Source organism: Aphelocoma coerulescens, unplaced genomic scaffold (genome assembly GCF_041296385.1).
Source record: "Aphelocoma coerulescens isolate FSJ_1873_10779 unplaced genomic scaffold, UR_Acoe_1.0 HiC_scaffold_180, whole genome shotgun sequence".
Lineage (NCBI taxonomy): Eukaryota > Metazoa > Chordata > Aves > Passeriformes > Corvidae > Aphelocoma > Aphelocoma coerulescens.
Window position 1 is genome coordinate 172,242 of NW_027183528.1, and position 27,970 is coordinate 200,211.

The 27,970-nt window shown below is 66.6% G+C and overlaps 1 protein-coding gene across 1 annotated transcript in view; it reads left to right on the forward strand.

Moving 5' to 3' along the window:
* Window positions 1–475: 475 nt before the first annotated feature.
* The window catches only part of PRR12 (proline rich 12), a 52,088-nt gene continuing 24,593 nt past the window's right edge, over window positions 476–27,970 (forward strand). Inside the window, 7 exon segments of the mRNA XM_068998830.1 lie at window positions 476–561; window positions 7,166–7,278; window positions 15,506–15,667; window positions 19,127–22,563; window positions 25,877–26,193; window positions 26,195–26,300; window positions 26,342–26,573. Of these exon segments, the coding sequence (XP_068854931.1) occupies window positions 476–561; window positions 7,166–7,278; window positions 15,506–15,667; window positions 19,127–22,563; window positions 25,877–26,193; window positions 26,195–26,300; window positions 26,342–26,573 (4,453 nt within the window).

Below are 27,970 nucleotides of genomic sequence, written 5' to 3' on the forward strand. Positions count from 1 at the left end.
TTTCCCGCCCATTTCCCGCCCATTTCCCGCCCCTTTTCCCGCCCCTTTCCGCCCGCAGCCGCCGCTTGGCCCCGCCCCCTCAGCGCTCCCGCCACTGCCTGGCCCCGCCCCCTCCGGCCGCGCTTGGCCCCGCCCCCTTTCCCCGCCGCAGACATTGTCCGGCCCGGCCGTTTGCCCCGCCCCTTTTCCTTTTATGGACAGGCCTCGGCCCCGCCCCTCGCTCCCTATTGGCTCCCCTCGGCCCCGCCCCCCTCAGCCCCGCCCCTCTCCCCGCGCTCCCGCCGCGGCGCGGCCCCGCTCCGGCCCCGCCCCCCCCCGCCCTCCCCGCGCGGTGCACTGTGGGAGGAAGCGGCGGCGCGCGGCCCCGCTCCATCATGGCGGCTCCGTGAGCGCCCCCCGCCCGGTCCCCCCCCCCCCCCTCCGGCCCCCCCCCCCGGCCCTCGACCCCCGCCCGGCCCCGGGGGGCGCCGCCCCCATGGACAGGAACTACCCGGCCGCCGGGTTCGGGGACCCCCTGAGCGCCGGGCCCGGCTGGAGCTACGAGCGCTCGGCCAAGGCCAGGTGAGGGGGGGGCTGCGCGGGGGGCCCGGGGGGCTGTGAGGGGGCGCGGATCGGGGGGCGCCGGGGCCGGGGCTGGGGGGGGGCTGGGGCGGGGGGGCGGCTCCCGGTGCGCGGGGGGAGCGGCGGCAGCGCTGGGGGGGCGGCGGGGTTGGGGTGCGGGATCCCGGGGGGCGGCGGGGCCGGGGGGCGGCGGGATTGGGGTGCCGCCGTGAGGGGAGCGGGGTGGCGGTATCGGGGTGCCGCCGTGAGGGGAGCGGGGTCCCGGGGGGCGGCGGGGCCGGGGGGCGGCGGGGTTGGGGTGCCGCCGTGAGGGGAGCGGGGTCCCGGGGGGCGGCGGGGTTTGGGTGCTGCCGTGAGGGGAGCGGGGCAGCGCTGGGGGGCGGCGGGGCCGGGGGTGCCGCCGTGAGGGGAGCGGGGTCCCGGGGGGCGGCGGGGTTTGGGGTGCCGCCGTGAGGGGAGCGGGGTCCCGGGGGGCGGCGGGGTTTGGGTGCTGCCGTGAGGGGAGCGGGGCAGCGCTGGGGGGCGGCGGGGTTGGGGTGCGGGGTCTCGGGGTGCGGCGGGGTTGGGGTGCTACCCTGAGGGGAGCGGGGCAGCGCTGGGGGGCGGCGGGGTTGGGGTGCGGCGGTATCGGGGTGCCGCCGTGAGGGGAGCGGGGCAGCGCTGAGGGTTGGGGGGCGGCGGGGTTGGGGTGCGGGGGTCCCGGGGTGCGGCGGGGTTGGGGTGCCGCCGTGAGGGGAGCGGGGGTGGCGGTATCGGGGTGCCGCCGTGAGGGGAGCGGGATCCCGGGGGGCGGCGGGGCCGGGGGGCGGCGGGGTTTGGGTGCCGCCGTGAGGGGTGCGGGGTCCCGGGGGGCGGCGGGGTTTGGGGTGCCGCCGTGAGGGGAGCGAGGCAGCGCTGAGGGTTGGGGGGCCGCGGGGTTGGGGTGCGGGCTCCCGGGGGGCGGCGGGGTTGGGGTGCTGCCGTGAGGGGAGCGGGGGTGGCGGTATCGGGGTGCCGCCGTGAGGGGAGCGGGGTCCCGGGGGGCGGCGGGGCCGGGGGGCGGCGGGGTTGGGGTGCCGCCGTGAGGGGAGCGGGGTCCCGAGGGGCGGCGGGGTTGGGGTGCCGTGAGGAGAGCGGGGTGGTGGGGTTTGGGGTGCCGCCGTGAGGGGAGCGGGGTCCCGGGGGGCGGCGGTATCGGGGTGCCGCCGTGAGGGGAGCGGGGCAGCGCTGGGGTGCGGCGGTATCGGGGTGCTGCCATGAGGGGAGCGGGGCAGCGCTGAGGGGCGGGGGGCGGTGGGGTTGGGGTGCGGGGTCCCGGGGTGCGGCGGGGCCGGGGTGCGGCGGGGTTGGGGTGCTGCCGTGAGGGGAGCGGGGTGACGGGGCCGGGGGTGCTGCCGTGAGGGGAGCGGGGGTGGCGGTATCGGGGTGCCGCCGTGAGGGGAGCGGGGCAGCGCTGGGGGGCGGCGGGGTTGGGGTGTGGGGTCTCGGGGTGCGGCGGGGTTGGGGTGCTACCCTGAGGGGAGCGGGGTCCCGGGGGGTGGCGGTATCGGGGTGCTGCCGTGAGGGGAGCGGGGCAGCGCTGAGGGGCGGGGGGCGGCGGGGTTGGGGTGCGGGGTGCGGCAGTATCGGGGTGCCGCCGTGAGGGGAGCGGGGCAGCGCTGACGCCCGGGGGGCTTCGAGGTTGGGGTGCGGGGTCCCGGGGTGCGGCGGGGCCGGGGGTGCTGCCGTGAGGGGAGCGGGGCAGCGCTGACGCCCGGGGGGCTTCGAGGTTGGGGTGCGGGGTGCGGCAGGATTGGGGTGCGGGGTCCCGGGGTGCGGTGAGGCCGGGGGTGCTGCCCGGCGGTATCGGGGGGCCGGGGGCTCGCGGTGCTGGCGTTCGGCGGGGCTGGGGGCTGCGCTCGCGGGTGCTGAGGGCCGCCTGCGCGGGGAATCGGGGTGCGGCGGTGTCGGGGTACGGCGGTGTCGGGGGGCTGGCGTCCCGCTGCACCGGGATTTGGGGGGCTCGGATGCAGCGGGTGCTGCAGCGCCAGGGCTCGGGGTTGTTGGGGTGCTGGGGGCCCGCTGGGCCAGACGTTGGGGTGCAGCAGAATTTGGGGTGCCGGGGTCTCCATGCACTGGGGTGTTGGGGTGTGTGTGTCTGGGGTGCTGCAGGATTTGGGGTGCAGCAGGATTTGGGGTGCTGCAGGATTTGGGGTGCTGAGGTTTGCAGGCACCAGGGTGTTGGGGTGTCTGTGTCTGGGGTGCTGCAGGATTTGGGGTGCTCCAGGATTTGGGGTGCAGCAGGATTTGGGGTGCTCCAGGATTTGGGGTGCTGCAGGATTTGGGTGCCGAGGTCTCCATTCACTGGGGTGTCAGGGTGTGTGTGCTTGGGGTGCTGCAGGATTTGAGGTGCAGCGGGATTTGGGGTGCCGGGGTCTCCAGGCACTGGGGTGTCGGGGTGTTTGTGTCCGGGAAGGAGTAAGATTTGGGGTGCAGCAGGATTTGGGGTGCAGCAGGATTTGGGGTGCTGAGGTCTCTGTGCACTGGGGTGTCGGGGTGTGTGTGCGTGCTTGGAGCGCTGCAGGATTTGGGGTGCTGCAGGATTTGGGGTGTTGGGGTCTCCATGCACTGGGGTGTTGGGGTGTGTGTGTCCGGGTTGCTGCAGAATTTGGGGTGCTGCAGAATTTGGGGTGCCAGGGTCTCCAGGCACTGGGGTGTCGGGGTGTTTGTGTCCGGGAAGGAGTAAGATTTGGGGTGCTTGAGGATTTGGGGTGCAGCAGAATTTGGGGTGCTGAGGTCTCTGTGCACTGGGGTGTCAGGGTGTTTGTGCACTGGGGTGCTGCAGGATTTGGGGTGCGGCAGGATTTGGGGTGCTGGGGTCTCTGTGCACTGGGGTGTCAGGGTGTTTGTGCACTGGGGTGCTGCAGGATTTGGGGTGCGGCGGGATTTGGGGTGCCGGGGTCTCCAGGCACTGGGGTGTTGGGGTGTGTGTGTCTGGGGTGCTGCAGGATTTGGGGTGTCCCAAAGTTGGGTGCCGAGCTCTCCGTGCACTGCGGTGTTTGTGCGCTGGGGTGCTGCAGGATTTGGGGTGCTGGGGTTTCTGTGCACCGGGGTGTCAGGGTGTTTGTGCGCTGGGGTGCTGCAGGATTTGGGGTGCTGGGGTTTCTGTGCACCGGGGTGTCAGGGTGTTTGTGCACTGGGGTGCTGCAGGATTTGGGGTGCTGCAGGATTTGGGGCGCAGGAGGATTTGGGTGCCAAGGTCTCCGTTCACTGGGGTGTCAGGGTGTGTGTGCTTGGGGTGCTGCAGGATTTGGGGTGCGGCGGGATTTGGGGTGCCGGGGTCTCCAGGCACTGGGGTGTCGGGGTGTTTGTGTCCGGGAAGGAGTAAGATTTGGGGTGCAGCAGGATTTGGGGTGCAGCAGGATTTGGGGTGCTGAGGTCTCTGTGCACTGGGGTGTCGGGGTGTGTGTGCGTGCTTGGAGCGCTGCAGGATTTGGGGTGCTGCAGGATTTGGGGTGTTGGGGTCTCCATGCACTGGGGTGTTGGGGTGTGTGTGTCCGGGGTGCTGCAGGATTTGGGGTGCTTGAGGATTTGGGGTGCTGGGGTCTCCGTGCACTGGGGTGTTGGGGTGTTTGTGCACCTCGGGTGCTGCAGTAGTTGGGGTGCTGGCGTCTCCAGGCACTGGGGTGTCAGGGTGTTTGTGCACCTGGGGTGCAGCAGGATTTGGGGTGCAGCAGGATTTGGGGTGCTGGCGTCTCCAGGCACTGGGGTGTTGGGGTGTGTGTGTCTGGGGTGCTGCAGGATTTGGGGTGCAGCAGGATTTGGGGTGCAGCAGGATTTGGGGTGCAGCAGGATTTGGGTGCCGAGGTTTCCAGGCACTGGGGTGTCAGGGTGTCTGTGCTTGGGATGTTGCAGGATTTGAGGTGCAGCGGGATTTGGGGTGCTGGGGTCTCCAGGCACTGGGGTGTCGGGGTGTTTCTGTCCGGGAAGGAGTAAGATTTGGGGTGCTTGAGGATTTGGGGTGCTGAGGTCTCTGTGCACTGGGGTGTCAGGGTGTGTGTGCGTGCTTGGAGCGCTGCAGGATTTGGGGTGCTGCAGGATTTGGGGTGTTGGGGTCTCCAGGCATTGGGGTGTTGGGTTGTGTGTGTCCAGGGTGCTGCAGGATTTGGGGTGCGGCGGGATTTGGGGTGCCGGGGTCTCCAGGCACTGGGGTGTTAGGGTGTGTGTGCTTGGGGTGCTGCAGGATTTGGGGTGCTCGAGGATTTGGGGTGCCGGGGTCTCCAGTCACCGGGGTGTTGGGGTGTGTGTGCACTGGGGTGCTGCAGGATTTGGGGTGCCGCAGTCTCCGGGCACTGACTGGGGTATTGGGGTGTTTGTGCTTGGGGTGCTGCAGGATTTGGGGTGCTCCAGGATTTGGGGTGCAGCAGGATTTGGGGTGCTGGGGTCTCCAGGCACTGGGGTGTGGGGTGTGTGTGCTTGGGGTGCTGCAGGATTTGGGGTGTCCCAAGAGTTGGGTGCCGAGCTCTCCGTGCACTGGGCTGTTTGTGCTTGGAGTGCTGCAGGATTTGGGGTGCTCGAGGATTTGGGGTGCCGAGGTCTCCATGCACCAGGGTGTTGTGGTGTGTGTGCTTGGGGTGCAGCAGGATTTGGGGTGCTGCAGGATTTGGGGTGCTGGGGTCTCTGTGCACCGGGGTGTCAGGGTGTTTGTGCACTGGGGTGCGGGAGGATTTGGGGTGCTGCAGGATTTGAGGTATGGGAGGATTTGGGGTGCCAGGGTCTGCATGCCGTGGGGTGTTGGGGTGTCTGTGCTTGGGGTGGAGCAGGATTTGGGGTGCGGGAGGATTTGGGGTGCCAGGGTCTCCACGCACTGGGGTGTGGGGTGTTTGTGCACTGGGGTGCAGCAGGATTGGGGGGCTGGGGTGCCATTGGGGTGCCATTGCAGGGCGAGCGTCGCACACGCGTGTCAGTGCCTGGCACACGTGGAGGTGTGTCACACCTGTGTGGGGGTGTGTCACACCTGTCTGTGGGTGTGTCACACACCTGTGTGTGGGTGTGTCCCACCTGTCTGTGGGTGTGTCCCACCTGTCTGTGGGTGTGTCACACCTGTCTGTGGGTGTGTCACAGCTGTGTGTGGGTGTGTCCCACCTGTCTGTGGGTGTGTCCCACACCTGTCTGTGGGTGTGTCACACACCTGTCTGTGGGTGTGTCCCACCTGTCTGTGGGTGTGTCACACACCTGTGTGTGGGTGTGTCACACCTGTCTGTGGGTGTGTCCCACCTGTCTGTGGGTGTGTCACACACCTGTGTGTGGGTGTGTCCCACCTGTCTGTGGGTGTGTCACACACCTGTGTGTGGGTGTGTCACAGCTGTGTGTGGGTGTGTCCCACCTGTGTGTGGGTGTGTCCCACACCTGTGTGTGGGTGTGTCACACCTGTCTGTGGGTGTGTCCCACCTGTCTGTGGGTGTGTCACACACCTGTGTGTGGGTGTGTCCCACCTGTCTGTGGGTGTGTCACACACCTGTGTGTGGGTGTGTCACAGCTGTGTGTGGGTGTGTCCCACACCTGTCTGTGGGTGTGTCACACCTGTCTGTGGGTGTGTCCCACCTGTGTGTGGGTGTGTCCCACACCTGTCTGGGGTGTGTCACACACCTGTCTGTGAGTGTGTCCCACCTGTCTGTGGGTGTGTCACACACCTGTGTCGGTGTGTCCCACCTGTCTGTGGGTGTGTCACAGCTGTCTGTGGGGGTGTCCCACCTGTCTGTGGGGGTGTCCCACCTGTCTGTGGGTGTGTCACACCTGTCTGTGGGTGTGTCCCACCTGTCTGTGGGTGTGTCACACACCTGTCTGGGGGTGTGTCCCACCTGTCTGTGGGTGTGTCACACACCTGTGTGTGGGTGTGTCACACACCTGTGTCAGTGTGTCCCACCTGTGTGTGGGTGTGTCCCACCTGTCTGTGGGTGTCACAGCTGTCTGTGGGTGTGTCACACACCTGTGTGTGGGTGTGTCACAGCTGTCTGTGGGGGTGTCCCACCTGTGTGTGGGTGTGTCCCACCTGTGTGTGGGTGTGTCCCACCTGTCTGTGGGTGTGTCCCACCTGTCTGTGGGTGTGTCACACACCTGTCTGGGCGTGTGTCCCACCTGTCTGTGGGTGTGTCACACACCTGTCTGTGGGTGTGTCCCACCTGTCTGTGGGTGTGTCACACACCTGTCTGGGCGTGTGTCCCACCTGTCTGTGGGTGTGTCACACACCTGTGTGTGGGTGTGTCACACACCTGTGTCAGTGTGTCCCACCTGTGTGTGGGTGTGTCCCACCTGTCTGTGGGTGTGTCACAGCTGTCTGTGGGTGTGTCACACACCTGTGTGTGGGTGTGTCACAGCTGTCTGTGGGTGTGTCACACACCTGTGTGTGGGTGTGTCACAGCTGTGTGTGGGTGTGTCACACACCTGTGTATGGGTGTGTCACAGCTGTGTGTGGGTGTGTCCCTGGATGGGTGTACGAGGGGTGCTCTGGGGTGCCCTGAGGGCTGTGGGGGTGACACCCGTGTGACACCCCTGTGTCCCCAGCCCGGCGCACGGGGGAGGGTCCGGGAGGGTGGGGGAGGGGGCTGTGACACGCCTGTGTGACGCTCCTGTCCCCTGTCCCCAGCCTGGTGTACGGGGGCTCGCGGGGGTCGCACCCTGACCCCGACCTGCTGCACCGGCAGCCCTACGGAGCCCCCCACCCTCTGCAGGGCTATGCGGCCAACCACCACCCCCCAGGTACGGCACCGCTGTCACCCCCTGTCACCCACTGTCACCCAGCATCACCCCGTGTCACCCACTGTCACCCCACTGTCACCCCGTGTCACCCAGCATCACCCCGTGTCACCCCGTGTCACCCACTGTCACCCCACTGTCACCCACTGTCACCCAGCATCACCCCGTGTCACCCCGTGTCACCCACTGTCACTCAGCATCACCCCGTGTCACCCCGTGTCACCCACTGTCACCCACTGTCACCCAGCATCACCCAGCATCACCCCATGTCACCCGCTGTCACCCACTGTCACCCCACTGTCACCCAGCATCACCCCGTGTCACCCTGTGTCACCCTGTGTCATCCACTGTCACCCCGTGTCACCCACTGTCACCCAGCATCATCCCGTGTCACCCACTGTCACCCCACTGTCACCCCACTGTCACCCAGCATCACCCCATGTCACCCCGTGTCACCCCACTGTCACCCCACTGTCACCCACTGTCACCCAGAATCACCCCGTGTCACCCGCTGTCACCCACTGTCACTCAGCATCACCCCATGTCACCCCGTGTCACCCACTGTCACCCCACTGTCACCCCACTGTCACCCAGCATCACCCCGTGTCACCCTGTGTCACCCACTGTCACCCAGCATCACCCCGTGTCACCCCACTATCACCCACTGTCACCCCCTGTCACCCAGCATCACCCCGTGTCACCCACTGTCACCCCACTGTCACCCCGTGTCACCCACTGTCACCCAGCATCACCCCATGTCACCCCACTGTCACCCCGTGTCACCCACTGTCACCGCATGTCATCCCGTGTCACCCACTGTCACCCACTGTCATCCCATGTCACCCGCTGTCACCCAGCATCATCCCGTGTCACCCTGTGTCACCCCGTGTCACCCACTGTCACCCACTGTCATCCCATGTCACCCGCTGTCACCCAGCATCACCCCGTGTCACCCACTGTCACCCCGTGTCACCCACTGTCACCCACTGTCACCCCGTGTCACCCGCTGTCACCCACTGCCACCCCGTGTCACCCGCTCTCCCCCAAGGACACCCCGGGGCGCCACGTGTACCCCCGTGTGTATTGTCACCTTATGGCGCTGATTGTCAGCCAAGGGCAGCCCGCGTCACCCGCGGACACCCAGTGTCGTCAGCTGTCACCTGGGGGCACCCTATGGCACCCCCTGTCACCCCGTGTCACCTGCTGGCACCCCGGGACAGCCTGTGTCACCCCAAGACAGCCTGGGGCAGCCCGATCCCACGGTGCTGCGAGCCCGGCTGCCCTCGCCATGGTGTTGTCACAAGAGCTCAACCGGTGTCACACGGGGATATTTGTGCCCTCACCTTTCCCTCCCTTTTCCCCCTCACCTTTCCCTCCCTTTTCCCCCTCACCTTTCCCTCCCTTTTCCCCCCTCACCTTTCCCGCCCTTTTCCCCCCTCACCTTTCCCTCCCTTTTCCCCCCTCACCTTTCCCTCCCTTTTCTCCCCTCACCTTTCCCTCCCTTTTCCCCTCACCTTTCCCTCCCTTTTCCCCTCACCTTTCCCTCCCTTTTCCCCCCTCACCTTTCCCTCCCTTTTCCCCCCTCACCTTTCCCTCCCTTTTCCCCTCACTTTTCCCTCCCTTTTCTCCCCTCACCTTTCCCTCCCTTTTCCCCCCTCACGTTTCCCGCTCTTTTTTCCCCTCACCTTTCCCTCCCTTTTCCCCCCTCACCTTTCCCTCCCTTTTCCCCCCTCACCTTTCCCATCTTTTCCCTTCACGTTTCCCCCCCATTTTTTTCTTCCTTTCCCCCCATTTTTCTCCCATCCAACCCGCCATCCACCAGGACCCCCAGCTCCCTCCCGTGTGAAGAGGGCACCCAAAATTTACATCAACCCCGCTAGATCACCCCAAAACCTCCCACCCGTGTCACCCCGACACCCCCAGCCCTGTGTCCCCTGCACCCTGTGTCACCCCACGTCGCCTTGACCCCGCGTCACCCCGGCGCTCTGTAAGCACAACGTCCCTACCCGGTGTCAGCCCGGCCCTTTGTCCCCGTGTCACCCCAACCCTGTGGCACCCCCGCTGTTCATCCCCCGGTCACCCTGTCCCCGTGTCACCCTGTCCCTGTGTCACCCTGTCTCCGTGTCACCCTGTCCCTGTGTCACCCTGTCCCCGTGTCACCCCAACCCTGTGGCACCCCCGCTGTTCATCCCCCGGTCACCCTGTCCCCGTGTCACCCTGTTTCTGTATCACCCTGTCCCTGTGTCACCCCAACCCTGTGGCACCCCCGCTGTTCATCCCCCAGTCACCCTGTCCCCGTGTCACCCTGTTTCTGTGTCACCCTGTCCCTGTGTCACCCTGTTTCTGTGTCACCCAACCCTGTGGCACCACAGCTGCTTGTCCCCCGGTCACCCCATCTCCATGTCCCGGTGTCACCCTGTCCCTGTGTCACTCTGTTTCTGTGTCACCCAACCCTGTGCCACCACAGCTGTTTGTCCCCCGGTCACCCCATCTCCATGTTCCCGTGTCACCCTGTGTCTGTGTCACCCTGTCCCCGTGTCACCCTGTCCCCCCTGCGTCACCCTGTCCCCGTGTCACCCTGTCCCTGTGTCACCCTGTCCCCGTGTCACCCTGTTTCTGTGTCACCCCAGCCCTGTGGCACCCCCGCTGTTCATCCCCCGGTCACCCTGTCCCCGTGTCACCCTGTTTCTGTGTCACCCTGTCTCCGTGTCACCCTGTCCCTCCCGGTGTCACCCTGTTTCTGTGTCAGCCCAACCCTGTGGCAGCCCCGCCGTTTGTCCCCCGGTCACCCCATCACCCTGTCCCTGTGTCACCCTGTCCCTGTGTCACCCCAACCCTGTGGTCACCCCGTCTCCATGTCCCTGTGTCACCCCGTTTCTGTGTCACCCAACCCTATGGCACCACCGTTGTTCGTCCCCTCGTCACCCCATCTCCACATCACCCTGTCCCTGTGTCACCCTGTCCCTGTGTCACCCCAACCCTGTGGCACCCCCGCTGTTCATCCCCTGTGTCACCCTGTCTCCGTGTCACCCTGTCCCCCCTGCGTCACCCTGTCCCTGTGTCACCCCAACCCTGTGTCACCCCAACCCTGTGGCACCCCCGCTGTTCATCCCCCGGTCACCCTGTCCCCGTGTCACCCTGTTTCTGTGTCACCCTGTCCCTGTGTCACCCTGTCTTCGTGTCACCCTGTCCCCGTGTCACCCTGTCCCTGTGTCACCCCAACCCTGTGTCACCCCAACCCTGTGGCACCACAGCTGCTTGTCCCCCGGTCACCCCATCTCCACGTCACCATGTCCCCGTGTCACCCTGTTTCTGTGTCACCCCAACCCTGTGGCATCACTGCTGTTCATCCCCCGGTCACCCTGTCCCCGTGTCACCCTGTCCCTGTGTCACCCAACCCTATGGCACCACGGTTGTTCGTCCCCTGGTCACCCCATCTCCACGTCACCCTGTCCCCCTGTCACCCTGTCCCTGTGTCACCCCAACCCTGTGGTCACCCCATCTCCATGTCCCTGTGTCACCCCAACCCTGTGTCACCCCAACCCTGTGGCACCACCGCTGCTTGTCCCCCTGGTCACCCTGTCCCTCTGTCACCCTGTCCCCGTGTCACCCTTTTTCTGTGTCACCCAACCCTGTGGCACCGCTGCTGTTCGTCCTGTGGTCACCCCATCTCCATGTCCCCATGTCCCCGTGTCACCCCATTTCTGTGTCACCCCAACCCCGTGGCACCCAACCCTGTGCCACCACAGCTGTGCATCCCCCGGTCACCCCATCTCCATGTCCCTGTGTCACCCCAACCCTGTGGCACCACCGCTGCTTGTCCCCCTGGTCACCCTGTCCCTCTGTCACCCTGTCCCCGTGTCACCCTTTTTCTGTGTCACCCAACCCTGTGGTCACCCCGTCTCCATGTCCCCGTGTCACCCTATTTCTGTGTCACCCCAACCCTGTGGCACCCCCGCCGTTTGTCCCCCGGTCACCCCATCACCCTGTCCCTGTGTCACCCTGTCCCTGTGTCACCCAACCCTGTGCCACCACAGCTGCTTGTCTCCCGGTCACCCCATCACCCTGTCCCCGTGTCACCCTGTCCCTGTGTCACCCTGTCCCCGTGTCACCCCAACCCTGTGGTCACCCCATCACCCTGTCCCTGTGTCACCCTGTCCCTGTGTCACCCCAACCCTGTGGCACCCCAACCCTGTGGCACCACCGCTGCTTGTCCCCCTGGTCACCCTGTTCCTCTGTCACCCTGTCCCCGTGTCACCCTTTTTCTGTGTCACCCAACCCTGTGGCACCGCTGCTGTTCGTCCTGTGGTCACCCCATCTCCATGTCCCCATGTCCCCGTGTCACCCCATTTCTGTGTCACCCCAACCCCGTGGCACCCAACCCTGTGCCACCACAGCTGTGCATCCCCCGGTCACCCCATCTCCATGTCCCTGTGTCACCCCAACCCTGTGGCACCCCTGCTGTTCGTCCTGGGGTCACCCCATCTCTGTGTCCCCGTGTCACCCTGTCCCTGTGTCACCCCAACCCTGTGTCACCCCAACCCTGTGGTCACCCCATCTCCATGTCCCCGTGTCACCCTGTCCCCGTGTCACCCCAACCCTGTGGTCACCCCATCTCTGTGTCCCCGTGTCACCCTGTCCCTGTGTCACCCTGTCCCCGTGTCACCCCAACCCTGTGGTCACCCCATCTCCACGTCCCCGTGTCACCCTGTCCCTGTGTCACCCTGTCCCTGTGTCACCCCAACCCTGTGGTCACCCCATCTCTGTGTCACCCCGTTTCTGTGTCACCCCGACCCCGTGACACTTTGCCATCCTGACCTCGTCTTACCTCCCCCCCGTGTCCCTTTGTCACCGTGACCCCAAAGTCCCTGGGTCCCTTTGTCACCCGGACCCCAGCGTCCAACCCCATCCCCAGGGTGTCCCCAAGGTGTCCCCAAGGTGTCCCCAGGGTGTCCCTGGGAGGGAAAGGGGGGTGAGGCTGGGTCCCGCTGTCCCCAGGGTGTCCCCAGGGTGTCTCCAAGGTGTCCCCAAGGTGTCCCCAGGGTGTCCCTGGGAAGGAAAGGGGGGTGAGGCTGGGTCCCGCTCTCCCCAAGGTCTCCCCAAGGTCTCCCCAGGGTGTCCCCAGGGTGTCCCCAGGGTGTCCCTGGGAGGGAAAGGGGGGTGAGGCTTGGTCCTGCTGTCCCCAAGGTGTCCCCAGGGTGTCCCCAAGGTGTCCCCAAGGTGTCCCTGGGAGGGAAAGGGGGGTGAGGCTTGGTCCTGCTGTCCCCAGGGTGTCCCCAGGGTGTCCCCAGGGTGTCCCCATGTCCCCAAGGTGTCCCCAGGATGTCCCCAGGGTGTCCCCAAGGTGTCCCCAAGGTGTCCCCAGGGTGTCCCCATGTCCCCAAGGTGTCCCCAGGATGTCCCCAGGGTGTCCCCAGCTGTCCCCAAGGTGTCCCCAGGGTGTCCCCAGCTGTCCCCAAGTTGTCCCCAGGGTGTCCCCAAGGTGCCCCAGGGTGTCCCCAAGGTGTCCCCAAGGTGTCCCCAGGGTGTCCTTGGGAGGGAAAGGGGGGTGAGGCTGGGTCCTGCTGTCCCCAGGGTGTCCCCAGGGTGTCCCCAAGGTGTCCCCAAGGTCTCCCCAGGGTGTCCCCAGGGTGTCCCCGGGGTGTCCCCAAGGTGTCCCCAGGGTGTCCCCAGGGTGTCCCCAATGTCCCCAGGGTGTCCCCAAGGTGTCCCCAGGGTGTCCCCAAGGTGTCCCCAGGGTGCCCCAGGGTGTCCCCAAGGTGTCCCCAGGGTGTCCCCAGGGTGTCCCCAAGGTGTCCCCAAGGTGTCCCCAGGGTGCCCCAGGATGTCCCCAGGGTCTCCCCAGGGTCTCCCCAGGGTGTCCCCAAGGTGTCCCCAGGGTGTCCCCGGGGTGTCCCCGGGGTGTCCCCAGGGTGTCCCCAGGGTGTCCCCAAGGTGCCCCAGGGTGTCCCCAAGGTGTCCCTGGGATGGAAAGGGGGGTGAGGCTGGATCCCGTTGTCCCCAAGGTGTTCCCAGGGTGTCCCCAAGGTGTCCCCAGGGTGTCCCCCGGGTGTCCCCAAGGTGTCCCCAAGGTGTCCCCAGGGTCTCCCCAGGGTGTCCCCGGGGTGTCCCCAAGGTGTCCCCAAGGTGTCCCTGGGATGGAAAGGGGGGTGAGGCTGGGTCCTGCTGTCCCCAGGGTGTCCCCAAGGTGTCCCCAAGGTGTCCCCAGGGTGTCCCCAAGGTGTCCCCAGGGTGTCCCCAGGGTGTCCCCAAGGTGTTCCCAGGGTGTCCCCAGGGTGTCCCTGGGATGGAAAGGGGGGTGAGGCTGGGTCCCGCTGTCCCCAAGGTGTCCCCAGGGTGTCCCCAGGGTGTCCCCAAGGTGTCCCCGTGTCCCCAGGGTGTCCCCATGTCCCCAAGGTGTCCCCAAGGTGTCCCCAGGGTGTCCCCAGCTGTCCCCAAGTTGTCCCCAAGGTGTCCCCAAGGTGCCCCAGGGTGTCCCCAAGGTGTCCCTGGGAAGGAAAGGGAGGTGAGGCTGGGTCCCGCTCTCCCCAAGGTCTCCCCAAGGTCTCCCCAAGGTCTCCCCAGGGTGTCCCCAAGGTGCCCCAGGGTGTCCCCAGGGTGTCCCCAAGGTGTCCCCGTGTCCCCAGGGTGTCCCCATGTCCCCAGGGTGCCCCAGGGTGTCCCCAGGGTGTCCCTGGGAAGGAAAGGGGGGTGAGGCTGGGTCCCGCTCTCCCCATGGTCTCCCCAGGGTCTCCCCAGGGTCTCCCCGGGGTGTCCCCGGGGTGTCCCCGGGGTGTCCCCAAGGTGCCCCAGGGTGCCCCAAGGTGTCCCCAAGGTGTCCCCAGGGTGTCCCCAGGGTGTCCCCAAGGTGTCCCTGGGAGGGAAAGGGGGGTGAGGCTGGGTCCTGCTGTCCCCAAGGTGTCCCCAAGGTCTCCCCAGGGTCTCCCCAAGTGTCCCCAGGGTGTCCCCAAGGTCTCCCCAAGGTCTCCCCAGGGTCTCCCCAGGGTGTCCCCAGGGTGTCCCCAAGGCTCCCCAAGGTCTCCCCAGGGTGTCCCCAAGGTGTCCCCGTGTCCCCAGGGTGTCCCCAGGGTGTCCCCAAGGTGTCCCCAGGGTGTCCCCAGGGTGTCTCCAAGGTGTCCCTGGGACGCAAAGGGGGGTGAGGCTGGGTCCCACTGTCCCCAGGGTGTTCCCAAGGTGTCCCCAGGGTGTCCCCAAGGTGTCCCCAAGGTGTCCCCAGGGTGTCCCCAGGACGGAAAGGGGGTGGAGGCTGGGTCCCGCTGTCCCCAAGGTGTCCCCAGGGTGTCCCCAAGGTGTCCCCGCTGTCCCCAGGGTGTCCCCAGGGTGTCCCCAGGGTGTCCCCAGGGTGTCCCTGGGATGGAAAGGGGGGTGAGGCTGGGTCCCACTGTCCCCAGGGTCTCCCCAGGGTGTCTCCAAGGTGTTCCCAGGGTGTCCCCAGGGTGTCCCCAGGGTGTCCCTGGGAAGGAAAGGGGGGTGAGGCTGGGTCCCGCTCTCCCCAAGGTCTCCCCAAGGTCTCCCCAGGGTCTCCCCGGGGTGTCCCCAGGGTGTCCCCAAGGTGTCCCCGTGTCCCCAAGGTGTCCCCAGGGTCTCCCCAAGGTGTCCCCAAGGTGTCCCCAAGGTGTCCCCAGGGTGTCCCCAGGGTGTCCCCAGGGTGTCCTTGGGAGGGAAAGGGGGGTGAGGCTGGGTCCTGCTGTCCCCAGGGTGTCCCCAAGGTGTCCCCGTGTCCCCAAGGTGCCCCAAGGTGCCCCAAGGTCTCCCCAGGGTGTCCCCAAGGTGTCCCCAGGGTGTCCCCAGGGTGTCCCCAAGGTATCCCTGGGATGGAAAGGGGGGTGAGGCTGGGTCCCGCTGTCCCCAGGGTGTCCCCAGGGTGTCCCCAAGGTGTCCCCAGGGTGTCCCCAGGGTGTCCCCAGGGTGTCCCCAAGGTGTCCCCAGGGTGTCCCTGGGATGGAAAGGGGGGTGAGGCTGGGTCCCACTGTCCCCAGGGTCTCCCCAGGGTGTCCCCAAGGTGTTCCCAGGGTGTCCCCAGGGTGTCCCCAAGGTGTTCCCGTGTCCCCAAGGTGTCCCCAGGGTGTCCCCAGCTGTCCCCAGGGTGTCCCCAAGTGTCCCCAGGGTGTCCCCAAGGTGTCCCCGTGTCCCCAAGGTCTCCCCAGGGTGTCCCCAGGGTGTCCCCAGCTGTCCCCAGGGTGTCCCCAAGTGTCCCCAGGGTGTCCCCAAGGTGTCCCCGTGTCCCCAGGGCTGTCGGGGCTCTTCGAGACGGGGCTGCACCACGCGGGGGGCGCGGCCCCCGACGCCTCCGTCATGAACCTGATCTCGGCGCTGGAGTCGCGGGGCCCCCAGCCCGGACCCTCGGCCTCCTCGCTGCTCTCCCAGTTCCGCACCCCGTCCTGGCAGACCGGTGGGTCTGGGGAGGGGGGGGGGTTTTGGGGAGGGGTCTTTATTCTGCACCGAGGGGGAGGGGAGGGGAGGGGGAGTCCCAATTCTGTCCTAGTGGGGGCTTATTCCGCACTGGGTGGGGGTCCCTGCTTACCCCAGGCGCTTTCTGCCCACCCCAGTGGGGTCCCCGCTTCCCCCAGGGTGTCCCCAGTTATCCCAGTGGGGTCCCCATTTCCACCAGGATGTCCCCACCCACCCCAGTGGGGTCCCCACTTACACCAGGGTGGTCCCACCCACCCCAGTGGGGTCCCCACTTCCCCCGAGGTGTCCCCAGTTATCCCATTGGGGTCCCCCCTTCCCCCAGGGTGTCCCCAGTTATCCCATTGGGGTCCCCATTTACACCGGGGTGGTCCCACCCACCCCAGTGGGGTCCCCACTTACACCACCCCCAGTCCCTCCCAGTGCCCTCCCAGTGCCCTCCCAGTGCCTCCCAGTGCCATGTCCTGACTCCCAGTCCCTCCCAGTGCCATTTCCTGCCTCACAGCATCTCCAAATGCCCCTCAGGTGCCTTCCCAGTGCCCTCCCAGTGCCATGTCCTGACTCCCAGTCCCTCCCAGTGCCCTCCCAGTGCCCTCCCAGTGCCATTTCCTGCCTCACAGCATCTCCAAATGCCCCTCCCAGTGCCTTCCCAGTGCCCTCCCAGTGCCATGTCCTGACTCCCAGTGCCCTCCCAGTGCCTCCCAGTGCCCTCCCAGTGCCCTCCAGTGCCCTCCCAGTGCTTCCCAGTCCCTCCCAATGCCCTCCAAGTGCCCTCCCAGTGCCTCCCAGTACCTTCCCAGTGCCATGTCCTGACTCCCACTCCCCTCCCAGTACCTCCCAGTGGTAGGTCCCTACCTATCCCAACGGCATCCCCGCTTCCCCCGAGGTATCCCCACCCACCCCAATGGGGTTCCCACTTACACCACTCCCAGTGCCTTCCCAGTGCCCTCCCAGTGCCCTCCCAGTGCCATTTCCTGCCTCACAGCATCTCCAAATGCCCCTCAGGTGCCCTCCCAGTACCCTCCCAGTGCCATCTCCTGACTCCCAGTGCCATGTCCTGACTCCCAGTGCCTCCCAGTGCCTCCCAGTGCCCCCCAGTCCCTCCCAGTGCCCTCCCAGTGCCATGTCCTGACTCCCAGTCCCTCCCAGTGCCCTCCCAGTGCCATGTCCTGACTCCCAGTGCCCTCCCAGTGCTTCCCAGTGCCCTCCCAGTGCCCTCCCAGTGCCCCCCAGTCCCTCCCAGTGCCCTCCCCGTGCCATATCCTGACTCCCAGTGCCCTCCCAGTGCCCTCCCAGTGCCATGTCCTGACTCCCAGTCCCTCCCACTCCCCTCCCAGTACCTCCCAGTGGTAGGTCCCTACCTATCCCAACGGCATCCCCGCTTCCCCCGAGGTATCCCCACCCACCCCAATGGGGTTCCCACTTACACCACCCCCAGTGCCCTCCCAGTGCCCTCCCAGTGCCATGTCCTGACTCCCAGTCACTCCCAGTGCCCTCCCAGTCCCTCCCAGTGCCATGTCCTGACTCCCAGTCCCTCCCAGTGCCATATCCTGTCTCCCAGTCCCTCCCAGTCCCTCCCAGTGCCCTCCCAGTGCCTCCCAGTGCCCTCCCAGTGCCCCCCAGTCCCTCCCAGTGCCCTCCCAGTGCCATGTCCTGACTCCCAGTCCCTCCCACTCCCCTCCCAGTACCTCCCAGTGGTAGGTCCCTACCTATCCCGACGGCATCCCCGCTTCCCCCGAGGTATCCCCACCCACCCCAATGGGGTTCCCACTTACACCACCCCCAGTGCCCTCCCAGTGCCCTCCCAGTGCCATGTCCTGACTCCCAGTCACTCCCAGTGCCCTCCCAGTGCCTCCCAGTGCCATTTCCTGCCTCACAGCATGTCCAAATGCCCCTCAGGTGCCCTCCCAGTCCCTCCCAGTGCCATGTCCTGTCTCCCAGTCCCTCCCAGTCCCTCCCAGTGCCCTCCCAGTGCCTCCCAGTGCCCTCCCAGTGCCCTCCCAGTGCCCCCCAGTCCCTCCCAGTGCCCTCCCAGTGCCATGTCCTGACTCCCAGTCCCTCCCAGTGCCCTCCCAGTGCCATATCCTGACTCCCAGTGCCCTCCCAGTGCCCTCCCAGTGCCATGTCCTGACTCCCAGTCACTCCCAGTGCCCTCCTAGTGCCCTCCCAGTGCCATCTCCTGACTCCCAGTCCCTCCCACTCCCCTCCCAGTACCTCCCAGTGGTAGGTCCCTACCTATCCCGACGGCATCCCCGCTTCCCCCGAGGTATCCCCACCCACCCCAATGGGGTTCCCACTTACACCACCCCCAGTGCCCTCCCAGTGCCCTCCCAGTGCCATGTCCTGACTCCCAGTGCCTCCCAGTGCCCTCCCAGTGCCCTCCCAGTGCCATGTCCTGACTCCCAGTCACTCCCAGTGCCCTCCCAGTGCCTCCCAGTGCCATTTCCTGCCTCACAGCATGTCCAAATGCCCCTCAGGTGCCCTCCCAGTCCCTCCCAGTGCCATGTCCTGACTCCCAGTCCCTCCCAGTGCCCTCCCAGTGCCATATCCTGTCTCCCAGTCCCTCCCAGTCCCTCCCAGTGCCCTCCCAGTGCCTCCCAGTGCCCTCCCAGTGCCCTCCCAGTGCCCCCCAGTCCCTCCCAGTGCCCTCCCAGTGCCATGTCCTGACTCCCAGTCCCTCCCAGTCCCTCCCAGTGCCCTCCCAGTGCCATATCCTGACTCCCAGTGCCCTCCCAGTGCCCTCCCAGTGCCATGTCCTGACTCCCAGTCACTCCCAGTGCCCTCCTAGTGCCCTCCCAGTGCCATCTCCTGACTCCCAGTCCCTCCCACTCCCCTCCCAGTACCTCCCAGTGGTAGGTCCCTACCTATCCCAACGGCATCCCTGCTTCCCCCGAGGTATCCCCACCCACCCCAATGGGGTTCCCACTTACACCACTCCCAGTGCCCTCCCAGTGCCCTCCCAGTGCCATGTCCTGACTCCCAGTGCCTCCCAGTGCCCTCCCAGTGCCCTCCCACAGTGCCATGTCCTGACTCCCAGTCACTCCCAGTGCCCTCCCAGTGCCTCCCAGTGCCATTTCCTGCCTCACAGCATGTCCAAATGCCCCTCAGGTGCCCTCCCAGTCCCTCCCAGTGCCATGTCCTGACTCCCAGTCCCTCCCAGTGCCCTCCCAGTGCCATATCCTGTCTCCCAGTCCCTCCCAGTCCCTCCCAGTGCCCTCCCAGTGCCCTCCCAGTGCCATGTCCTGACTCCCAGTCCCTCCCACTCCCCTCCCAGTACCTCCCAGTGGTAGGTCCCTACCTATCCCAACGGCATCCCCGCTTCCCCCGAGGTATCCCCACCCACTGGGGTGGGTCAGCGGGGTCCCCCCCTCCCCCCAACCCCCTTCCCCTCCTTCCCAACCCCCCACCCCGCCCCTTACCTCCCTCCTCCCGCCATCCCCAGCCATGCACACTCCAGCTCCGGCCGAACTCTTCATCTCGGGTGCCCTTCCCGGCTCGGGGACCTTCCCGTCATCGTCGGCGCTCGGCCCTTACCAGCACCCGGCGTCTTTCGGTGGCCGCAGCTTCCCGGTGGGATCCCCCCTGAGCCTCCCCGAGGCCGCTTTCAGCCCCGGCTCCAACGGGCTGCTGTCCCCTCACGACCCCCTGCTGCACATCAAACCCACCCAGCCCACCGTGCCCTCCTCGCTGGGCTTCGACCGCCTGGGCTCGGCCGTGCTGGGCTCGGCTTTACCGGCGCAGACCCCACCGTACCGGCCGGCTCCCAGTTCCTCCCAGTTCAACCTGCTGTCGGCGCCGCTGCCCGCGCCGGCCGAGCAGCCCCCGCAGCTCTACAACGCGCCCGTGTTCGGCGGCGCGGGCGGCGGCGGCGGCGGCGGCGGCGCGGGGGGCGGCGGCGATCGCGCCATATCGCGACAGGACAGCGTCATCAAGCACTACCAGCGGCCCGCCGGGGCCCAGCCGCAGTTGCCCCCCGCGCCCGCTCATAGCCTCCAGCACTACCTGAGCTGCGGGGGCTCCTACCAGCAGGTGCCCCCTCACCGGGCGCCCCTGTCCTGTAGCCCCTTGGGCGACCAGTCCCCCGCCAGCTCCGAGGGCTCGCAGCAGCCCCCTAAGAACGCGCCCCCGGCGCCGCGCCCCGAGCCCGGCTACCGGCCCATCATCCAGTCGCCGGCCTATTCCGGCGGCAGCGCGGGGGGCAACGGGGCGGCGGCGGCGGCGGCGGCGAGCGGCGGCGGCGGCGGCGGGGGCAAGTCCAAGAGCTACTCGGCATCGCGGCAACCGCCCCGCTCCACCAACACGCCCAAGTGCCAGAGCAGCTACACCCCCAGCACGCCCAAGCCCAGCTCCGTCATCGCCAGCCAGTCGCCCGCTTACTCGCCGGGCCAGCCCCCCCAGAGCCTGCTGGCCATGGGGGGAGCCCCCGGCTACAACGCGCCCGGAGCCCCCCAAAGCCTGGCGGGGGCGGCGCAGCCCGCGGGGGGGTTCAGCGGCGGCCAAGGGGGGGACTTGGGGGGCAAAGCCGCCGGCTACCAAAGCGGGGGGCAAGGCGGCGGCCAGGGGGGGCTGCAGCCCTGCGTCAGCGCGGGGGGCACCTACTCGCCCGAGCAGCTGCAGGCGCTGCCCTACGGCGTCCAGCCCGAGGGGGGACAAGCGGGGGGCTACGGACCCCCGGCCCCCTCCCAGGGGCTCCCCACCGCCAGCCCCTCGCTGACCTACAGCACCGGCCACTCGCCCGCCATGCCCGGGCCCCCCTTGCCCTACGCCGGCCTGGGGGGGTCCAGCCCTTCGCCCATCATCCGCCCGCTGCAGTCGCCGCCGGCCGCGCGGCCCCAGAGCGGCGCGTCCCCGGGCCAGTCGCAGAAGTACCTGGGCTCCGTGCTGTCGCCGTCCTTCATGACCCCGCAGGGCTACGGGGCGGCTCCGGGGGGCTTGGAGCGGCAGCCGCCCCCCGCTCCCGGAGCCCCTCCGAGCTTCGGGAAGGGGGCGAAGGGGGAGGCGGAGCTGCTGGCGGCCGAGCGCAGCGAGGACGAGGATTTCCTGATCCAGCACCTGCTGCAGGCGCCCAGCCCGCCCCGAGAGGGGCTGGGGGGCTGCGAGGAGCGCGGCGGGGGCCCCAAGGCGCTGGGAGGCTACGGGGGAGCCCTGGGCAAGGAGGAGCGGTACCAACTGCAGAGCGTCATCCGGCCCAACTCCAACCTGGAGGCGCCGCTGGAGCTGGCGCTGCTCAAGGAGAAGAAGAAGCCGGAGCGAGGGAAGGAATTCCGGGCGGCCGCCGGAGGGGCCGGCGGTGGGGGCGAGGGCTTGGCGGCCACCTCGGTGGTCCACTACGGCCACCAGCCGCCGCCCACGCTGGACTCGTACGAGCTGAAGAAGCCGCCCGAACATTTAGCCGGCGGCAAGGAACTGGGCCAGCCGCCGCCGCCGCCGCCGCCGCCGCCGCCGCCGCCGCACTCTTACCTGCCCAAGACCCCCGAGCACGGGCGGCTGGTGGGCGAGGGACCCCCGCTGGAGCCCCACAACCTCCTGCTGGACCCCTCCCCAGAACTGGGGGGTTCGCTGCTGCCCTCGGTGCTCACCCACACCCAGAGCCAGCTGCACGCCCGGCCCAAGGCCAGAGCCCCGCTGGACGTTCACCTGCTGGAGCAGCAGCGGATGCCGCCCCCGCCGCCGCCCCCGCCGCCGCCCCCAGCCCCACAATCGGCGCCCCCGGCCCCCCCGGCCGCCCCCTCCCCGCAGCTGCTGCTGGAAGCTCACCTGCACCAGGTGCGCTCGCAAGGCCTGGACCCCCAGGCCCCCCCGCCGCTGCCCCCCGACTCCATGGAGGTGCTGCCCCCCCCCCAGGAGATCCAGGACTTCTTGGAGCCGCCTTTGGGCTTGGAACCGCACCTGGGGCAAAGCGCGGGGGTCCAAGGCCCCCCCGGGCACCTGCTGGACCCTGAGGGGGGGGTCCCGGCCGTGCCCCCCGAGGCCAAGGACCAGTTTTCGGAAGGGGGCAGCCCGGCGGGGGGCAAAGGGCGCTTCGTGCCCCTCACCTCCATCTGCTTCCCGGACGCGCTGCTGCAGGACGAGGACCGCGGCTTCTTCCCGGGCATGGAGGACATGTTCGGGCCACCGCCCGAGGACTTCGCCAAGCCCACCGAGGACGACGAGGAGGACGGCAGCGGCGGGCTGGAGGCGCGGGCGGAGGGGCTGAAGCCGCCGCCGCCCTACGACATGGGGCAGAGCTACCACCCCTCCTTCTGCCCCCAGGACGGCGGCGCCGGCGGGGGGGACCCCCCGCAACTGGGCTTGGAGCCCCCCAAGCACGAGTTGCCCTCGACGGTGAACGCGGAGCCGCTGGGGCTGATCCAGAGCACGGGCGAGGGCGGCCCCAAAGCGGCCCCGCCGCCGCTCAGCACGCCGCTCTTCTGCTCCTCCAAACCCAAAAAGCTGCTCAAAACCTCGTCCTTCCACCTGCTGCGCAAGCGGGACCCCTTCCCGCCCCCCAAAAAAACCTACGCGCAGGAGTACGAGTTCGAGGACGACGAGGACAAAGCCGACGTGCCCGCCGACATCCGCCTCAACTCGCGCCGCTTGCCCGACCTCCTGCCCGACCTCATCTCCAGCTGCCGCCGGCCCCCGCTGACCCCCATGGGCGACATCGATTTCTGCCCCCACCCCGGCGCCCACCCCGCCCCCAAGAAGCGAGGCCGCAAACCCACCAAGCCCAAGCGAGAAGGGCCCCCCCGGCCGCGGGGACGGCCTCGGATTCGGCCTCTGGAGCCGCCCGGGTTCCCCGGTCCCGATGGAGCCAAGAGGCCGCGAGGGAGAGGGAGAGGACGGGGCAAGAAGGGAGGAGAGGAGGGAGACGGCGTGGAGCCGCTCAAGCCGCTTAAGGTGAGGAGGTGGGAGGGGGGGTTTGGGAGGGAAAGAGGGGTTTGGGGTGTTCTGGCCCCTAAAATGATCCCAAATCGCCCCGAAATTGGGAGTCAGGATGGTTTGGAGCCACTTAAGGGGGGAGATTTTGGGAGGAAAAGAGGTTTTTGGGAGGTTTCTGATGTCCAAATGGTCCCAAAATGCCCCAAAATTGGGAGTGAGGATGGTTTGGAGACCCCTGAGCTGCTTAAGATGGGGAGTGGGGAGGAAAGTTGGGAGGAAAAGAGGTTTTTGGGAGGTTTCTGATGTCCAAATGGTCCCAAAATGGCCCAAAATTGGGAGTGCGGATGGTTTGGAGACCCCTGAGCTGCTTAAGGTGAGGAGGTGGGGGGGATTTGGGAGGAAAAGAGGTTTTTTGGGAGGTTTCTGATGTCCAAATGGTCCCAAAACGCCCCAAAATTGGGAGTGAGGATGGTTTGGAGACCCCTGAGCTGCTTAAGATGGGGAGTGGGGGGGAATTTGGGAGGGAAAGAGGGGTTTGTGATGTTCTGGCCCCCAAAATGATCCCAAATCGCCCCGAAATTGGGAGTGAGGATGGTTTGAAGCCACTTAAGGGGGGGAGTTGGGAGGAAAGTTGGGAGGAAAAGAGGTTTTTGGGAGGTTTCTGATGTCCAAATAGTCCCAAAATTGGGAGTGAGGATGGTTTGGAGCCACTTAAGGGGGGAGATTTTGGGAGGAAAAGAGGTTTTTGGGAGGTTTCTGATGTCCAAATGGTCCCAAATCGCCCCAAAATTGGGAGTGAGGATGGTTTGGAGCCACTTAAGGGGGGGAGTTGGGAGGAAAGTTGGGAGGAAAAGAGGTTTTTGGGAGGTTTCTGATGTCCAAATGGTCCCAAAATTGGGAGTGAGGATGGTTTGGAGACCCCTGAGCCGCTTAAGGTGAGGAGGTGGGAGGGGGGATTTGGGAGGGAAAGAGGGGTTTGTGGTGTTCTGGCCCCCAAAATGATCCCAAATCGCCCCGAAATTGGGAGTGAGGATGGTTTGGAGCCACTTAAGGGGGGAGATTTTGGGAGGAAAAGAGGTTTTTGGGAGGTTTCTGATGTCCAAATGGTCCCAAATCGCCCCAAAATTGGGAGTGAGGATGGTTTGGAGACCCCTGAGCTGCTTAAGATGGGGAGTTGGGGGGGATTTGGGAGGGAAAGAGGGTTTGGGGAGGTTCCTGTGGTGTTCTGGCCCCCAAAATGATCCCAAATCGCCCCAAAATTGGGAGTGAGGATGGTTTGGAGACCCCTGAGTCGCTTAAGGTGAGGAGGTGGGAGGGGGAATTTGGGAGGGAAAGAGGGGTTTGTGGTGTTCTGGCCCCCAAAATGATCCCAAATCGCCCCAAAATTGGGAGTGAGGATGGTTTGGAGACCCCTGAGCCGCTTAAGGTGAGGAGGTGGGGGGGATTTGGGAGGAAAAGAGGGGTTTTGGGAGGTTTCTGATGTCCAAATGGTCCCAAAATTGGGAGTGAGGATGGTTTGGAGCCACTTAAGGGGGGAAGTTGGGAGGAAAGTTGGGAGGAAAAGAGGTTTTTGGGAGGTTTCTGATGTCCAAATGGTCCCAAAACGCCCCAAAATTGGGAGTGAGGATGGTTTGGAGACCCCTGAGCTGCTTAAGATGGGGAGTGGGGGGGAATTTGGGAGGGAAAGAGGGGTTTGGGGTGTTCTGGCCCCCAAAATGATCCCAAATCGCCCCAAAATTGGGAGTGAGGATGGTTTGGAGACCCCTGAGTCGCTTAAGGTGGGGAGTTGGGGGGGGGATTTGGGAGGGAAAGAGGGGTTTGGGGTGTTCTGGCCCCTAAAATGATCCCAAATCGCCCCGAAATTGGGAGTGAGGATGGTTTGGAGCCACTTAAGGGGGGAGATTTTGGGAGGAAAAGAGGTTTTTGGGAGGTTTCTGATGTCCAAATGGTCCCAAAATTGGGAGTGAGGATGGTTTGGAGACCCCTGAGCTGCTTAAGGTGGGGAGTTGGGGGGGATTTGGGAGGAAAAGAGGGTTTGGGGAGGTTCCTGTGGTGTTCTGGCCCCCAAAATGATCCCAAATCGCCCCAAAATTGGGAGTGAGGATGGTTTGGAGACCCCCAAATCCTTCAAGGTGAGGAGCTGGGGGGGGTCGTGGTGCCTTTGGAGGTGAAATATTGGAGAAAAGGGGGTTTTGAGGGGTCACTGGGGGTCAGGGGGTCACTGGTGGTCACTGGGGGTCACTGGTGGTCACTGGGGGTCACTGGGGGTCACTGGGGGTCACTGGTCCATCTCCCCCAGATCAAACTGGCCGTATCCAATGGGGGGGGTCCCTGGTGGTCACTGGTCCATACTGGAACCCTCCCAGATCAAACTGGCCGTATCCAATGGGGGGGTCACTGGGGGTCACTGGAGGTCACTGGGGGTCACTGGAGGTCACTGGGGGTCCTTGGTGGTCACTGGGGGTCAGGGGGTCCCTGGTGCTCCTTGGTGGTCACTGGTGGTCACTGGTGGTCACTGGGGGTCAGGGGATCCCTAGTGGTCACTGGGGGTCACTGGTGGTCACTGGGGGACAGGGGGTCCCTGGTGGTCACTGGTGGTCACTGGTCCCTCCCTCCCTCCCCAGATCAAACTGGCCGTATCCAATGGGGGGGTTACTGGTGGTCACTGGGGGTCAGGGGGTCCCTGGTGGTCACTGGTGGTCACTGGTGGTCACTGGTGGTCACTGGGGGTCAGGGGGTCCCAGGGGGTCCCTGGTGCTCACTGGTGCTCCCTGGTGGTCACTGGTGGTCACTGGTGGTCACTGGTGGTCACTGGTCCATCCCTTCCCTTCCCCAGATCAAACTGGCCGTATCCAATGGGGGGGTCCCTGGTGGTCACTGGGGGTCACTGGTGGCCCCTGGTGCTCCCTGGTGGTCACTGGTGGTCACTGGGGGGCAGGGGGTCCCTGGTGCTCCCTGGTGGTCCCTGGTGGTCCCTGGTGGTCACTGGTGGTCACTGGTGGTCACTGGGGGTCCTTGGTGGTCACTGGGGGTCAGGGGATCCCTAGTGGTCACTGGGGGTCACTGGTGGTCACTGGTGGCCCCTGGTGCTCCCTGGTGGTCACTGGTGGTCACTGGGGGTCAGGGGATCCCTGGTGGTCACTGGGGGTCACTGGTGGTCACTGGTGCTCCCTGGTGGTCACTGGTGGTCACTGGTCCATCCCTTCCCTTCCCCAGATCAAACTGGCCGTATCCAATGGGGGGGTTACTGGTGGTCACTGGTGCTCACTGGTGCTCCCTGGTGCTCCCTGGTGCTCCCTGGTGCTCACTGCTCCCTCCTTCCCTTCCCCAGATCAAACTGGCCGTATCCAAACCAGGCTCCACCACCACCGCCCTTCCACCACCACCACCACCACCCTCCTCCTCCTCCTCCTCCTCCTCCTCCTCCTCCTCCATCCCTCCAGCTTCCTCCGCACCCCCTCTCCCTCCTCCTCCTCCTCCTCCTCCTCCTCCTCCTCCTCCTTTCCCGGGGCTCCCGGAGCCGCTGCCGGAGCCGTCCCAGAGCCGCATGAAGCAGAAGCTGCGCGAGGCCGAGGAGAAGCAGCCGGAGATGAAGTCGGGCTTCATGGCCTCCTTCTTGGACTTCCTCAAATCGGGCAAGCGGCACCCGCTGCCCCCGAGCCCCTCCAAGCCCCCCGCCCGCATCGCCGCCACCACCACCACCTCCTCTTCTTCCTCCTCTTCCTCTTCCTCCTCCTCCTCCTCCTCCTCAGGGGGTGCCCCCGGCGCTTTCCCGGTGCTGGGGGGGTCCCTGGAGACGGGGGGGGGTGGGGGTGGTGGGGGTGGGGAGGGGGAGGGGCTGGTGATGGCGTGCCCGTCGCCCTGCAAGCGCCTGGACGAGGAGCTGAAGCGCAACCTGGAGACGCTGCCCAGCTTCTCGTCGGACGAGGAGGATTCGGTCAGCAAGAACCAGGACCTGCAGAAGAGCATCAGCTCGGCCATCTCGGCGCTGGACGAGCCCCCCGAGCGCAGGGACGCCGAGCCGCACGGTGAGACGCTGGGGGTGCACCTGCCAGGACCTGTGCCGGGTGGTTGGGAGCTGCCAGGACCTGTGCCGGGTGGTTGGGAGGGCATTGGGAGCTGCCAGGGGTACATAGGAAGCTGCCAGGAGCTGCCAGGGGTACATAGGGAGCTGCCAGGACCTGTAGGGAGCTTCCAGCTCGGCCATCTCGGCGCTGGACGAGCCCCCCGAGCGCAGGGACGCGGAGCCGCACGGTGAGACGCCGGGGTGCACCTGCCAGGACCTGCCAGGACCTGTGCCGGGTGGTTGGGAGCTGCCAGGACCTGTCCCGGGTGGTTGGGAGGGCACTGGGAGCTGCCAGGAGCTGCTGGGAGGGCATTGGGAGCTGCCAGGACCTGCCAGGACCTGTCCCGGGTGGTTGGGAGGGCACTGGGAGCTGCCAGGACCTGCCAGGACCTGTCCCGGGTGGTTGGGAGGGCATTGGGAGCTGCCAGGAGCTGCTGGGAGGGCATTGGGAGCTGCTGGGAGCTGCCAGGACCTGTCCCGGGTGGTTGGGAGCTGCCAGGAGCTGCCAGGACCTGTCCTGGGTGGTTGGGAGGGCACTGGGAGCTGCCAGGGCCTGCTGGAAGGGCACCAGAAGCTGCCAGGGGTACGTAGGGACCTGCCAGGACCTGCCATGGGGGCACTGGGAGCTGCCAGGACCTGTCCCGAGTGGTTGGGAGGGCATTGGGAGCTGCCAGGGGTACATAGGGAGCTGCCAGGACCTGCCAGGACCTGTGCCGGGTGGTTGAGAGGGCATTGGGAGCTGCTGGGAGCTGCCAGGACCTGTCCCGAGTGGTTGGGAGGGCATTGGGAGCTGCCAGGAGCTGCTGGGAGGGCACTGGGAGCTGCCAGGACCTGTCCCAGGTGGTTGGGAGGGCATTGGGAGCTGCCAGAGGTACATAGGGACCTGCCAGGACCTGCCATGGGGGCACTGGGAGCTGCCAGGACCTGTGCCGGGTGGTTGGGAGGGCATTGGGAGCTGCCAGGACCTGCCAGGACCTGTCCCGGATGGTTGGGAGGGCACTGGGAGCTGCCCCGGGTGGTTGGGAGGGCATTGGGAGCTGCCAGGGGGGCACTGGGAGCTGCCAGGACCTGCCCCGGGTGGCTAGGAGGGCATTGGGAGCTGCCAGAGGTACATAGGGACCTGCCAGGACCTGCCATGGGGGCACTGGGAGCTGCCAGGACCTGTCCCGGGTGGCTAGGAGGGCATTGGGAGCTGCCAGGGGTACATAGGGAGCTGCCAGGACCTGCCAGGGGTACATAGGAAGCTGCCAGGAGCTGCCAGGGGTACATAGGGAGCTGCCAGGAGCTGCCAGGGGTACATAGGGAGCTGCCAGGACCTGTAGGGAGCTTCCAGCTCGGCCATCTCGGCGCTGGACGAGC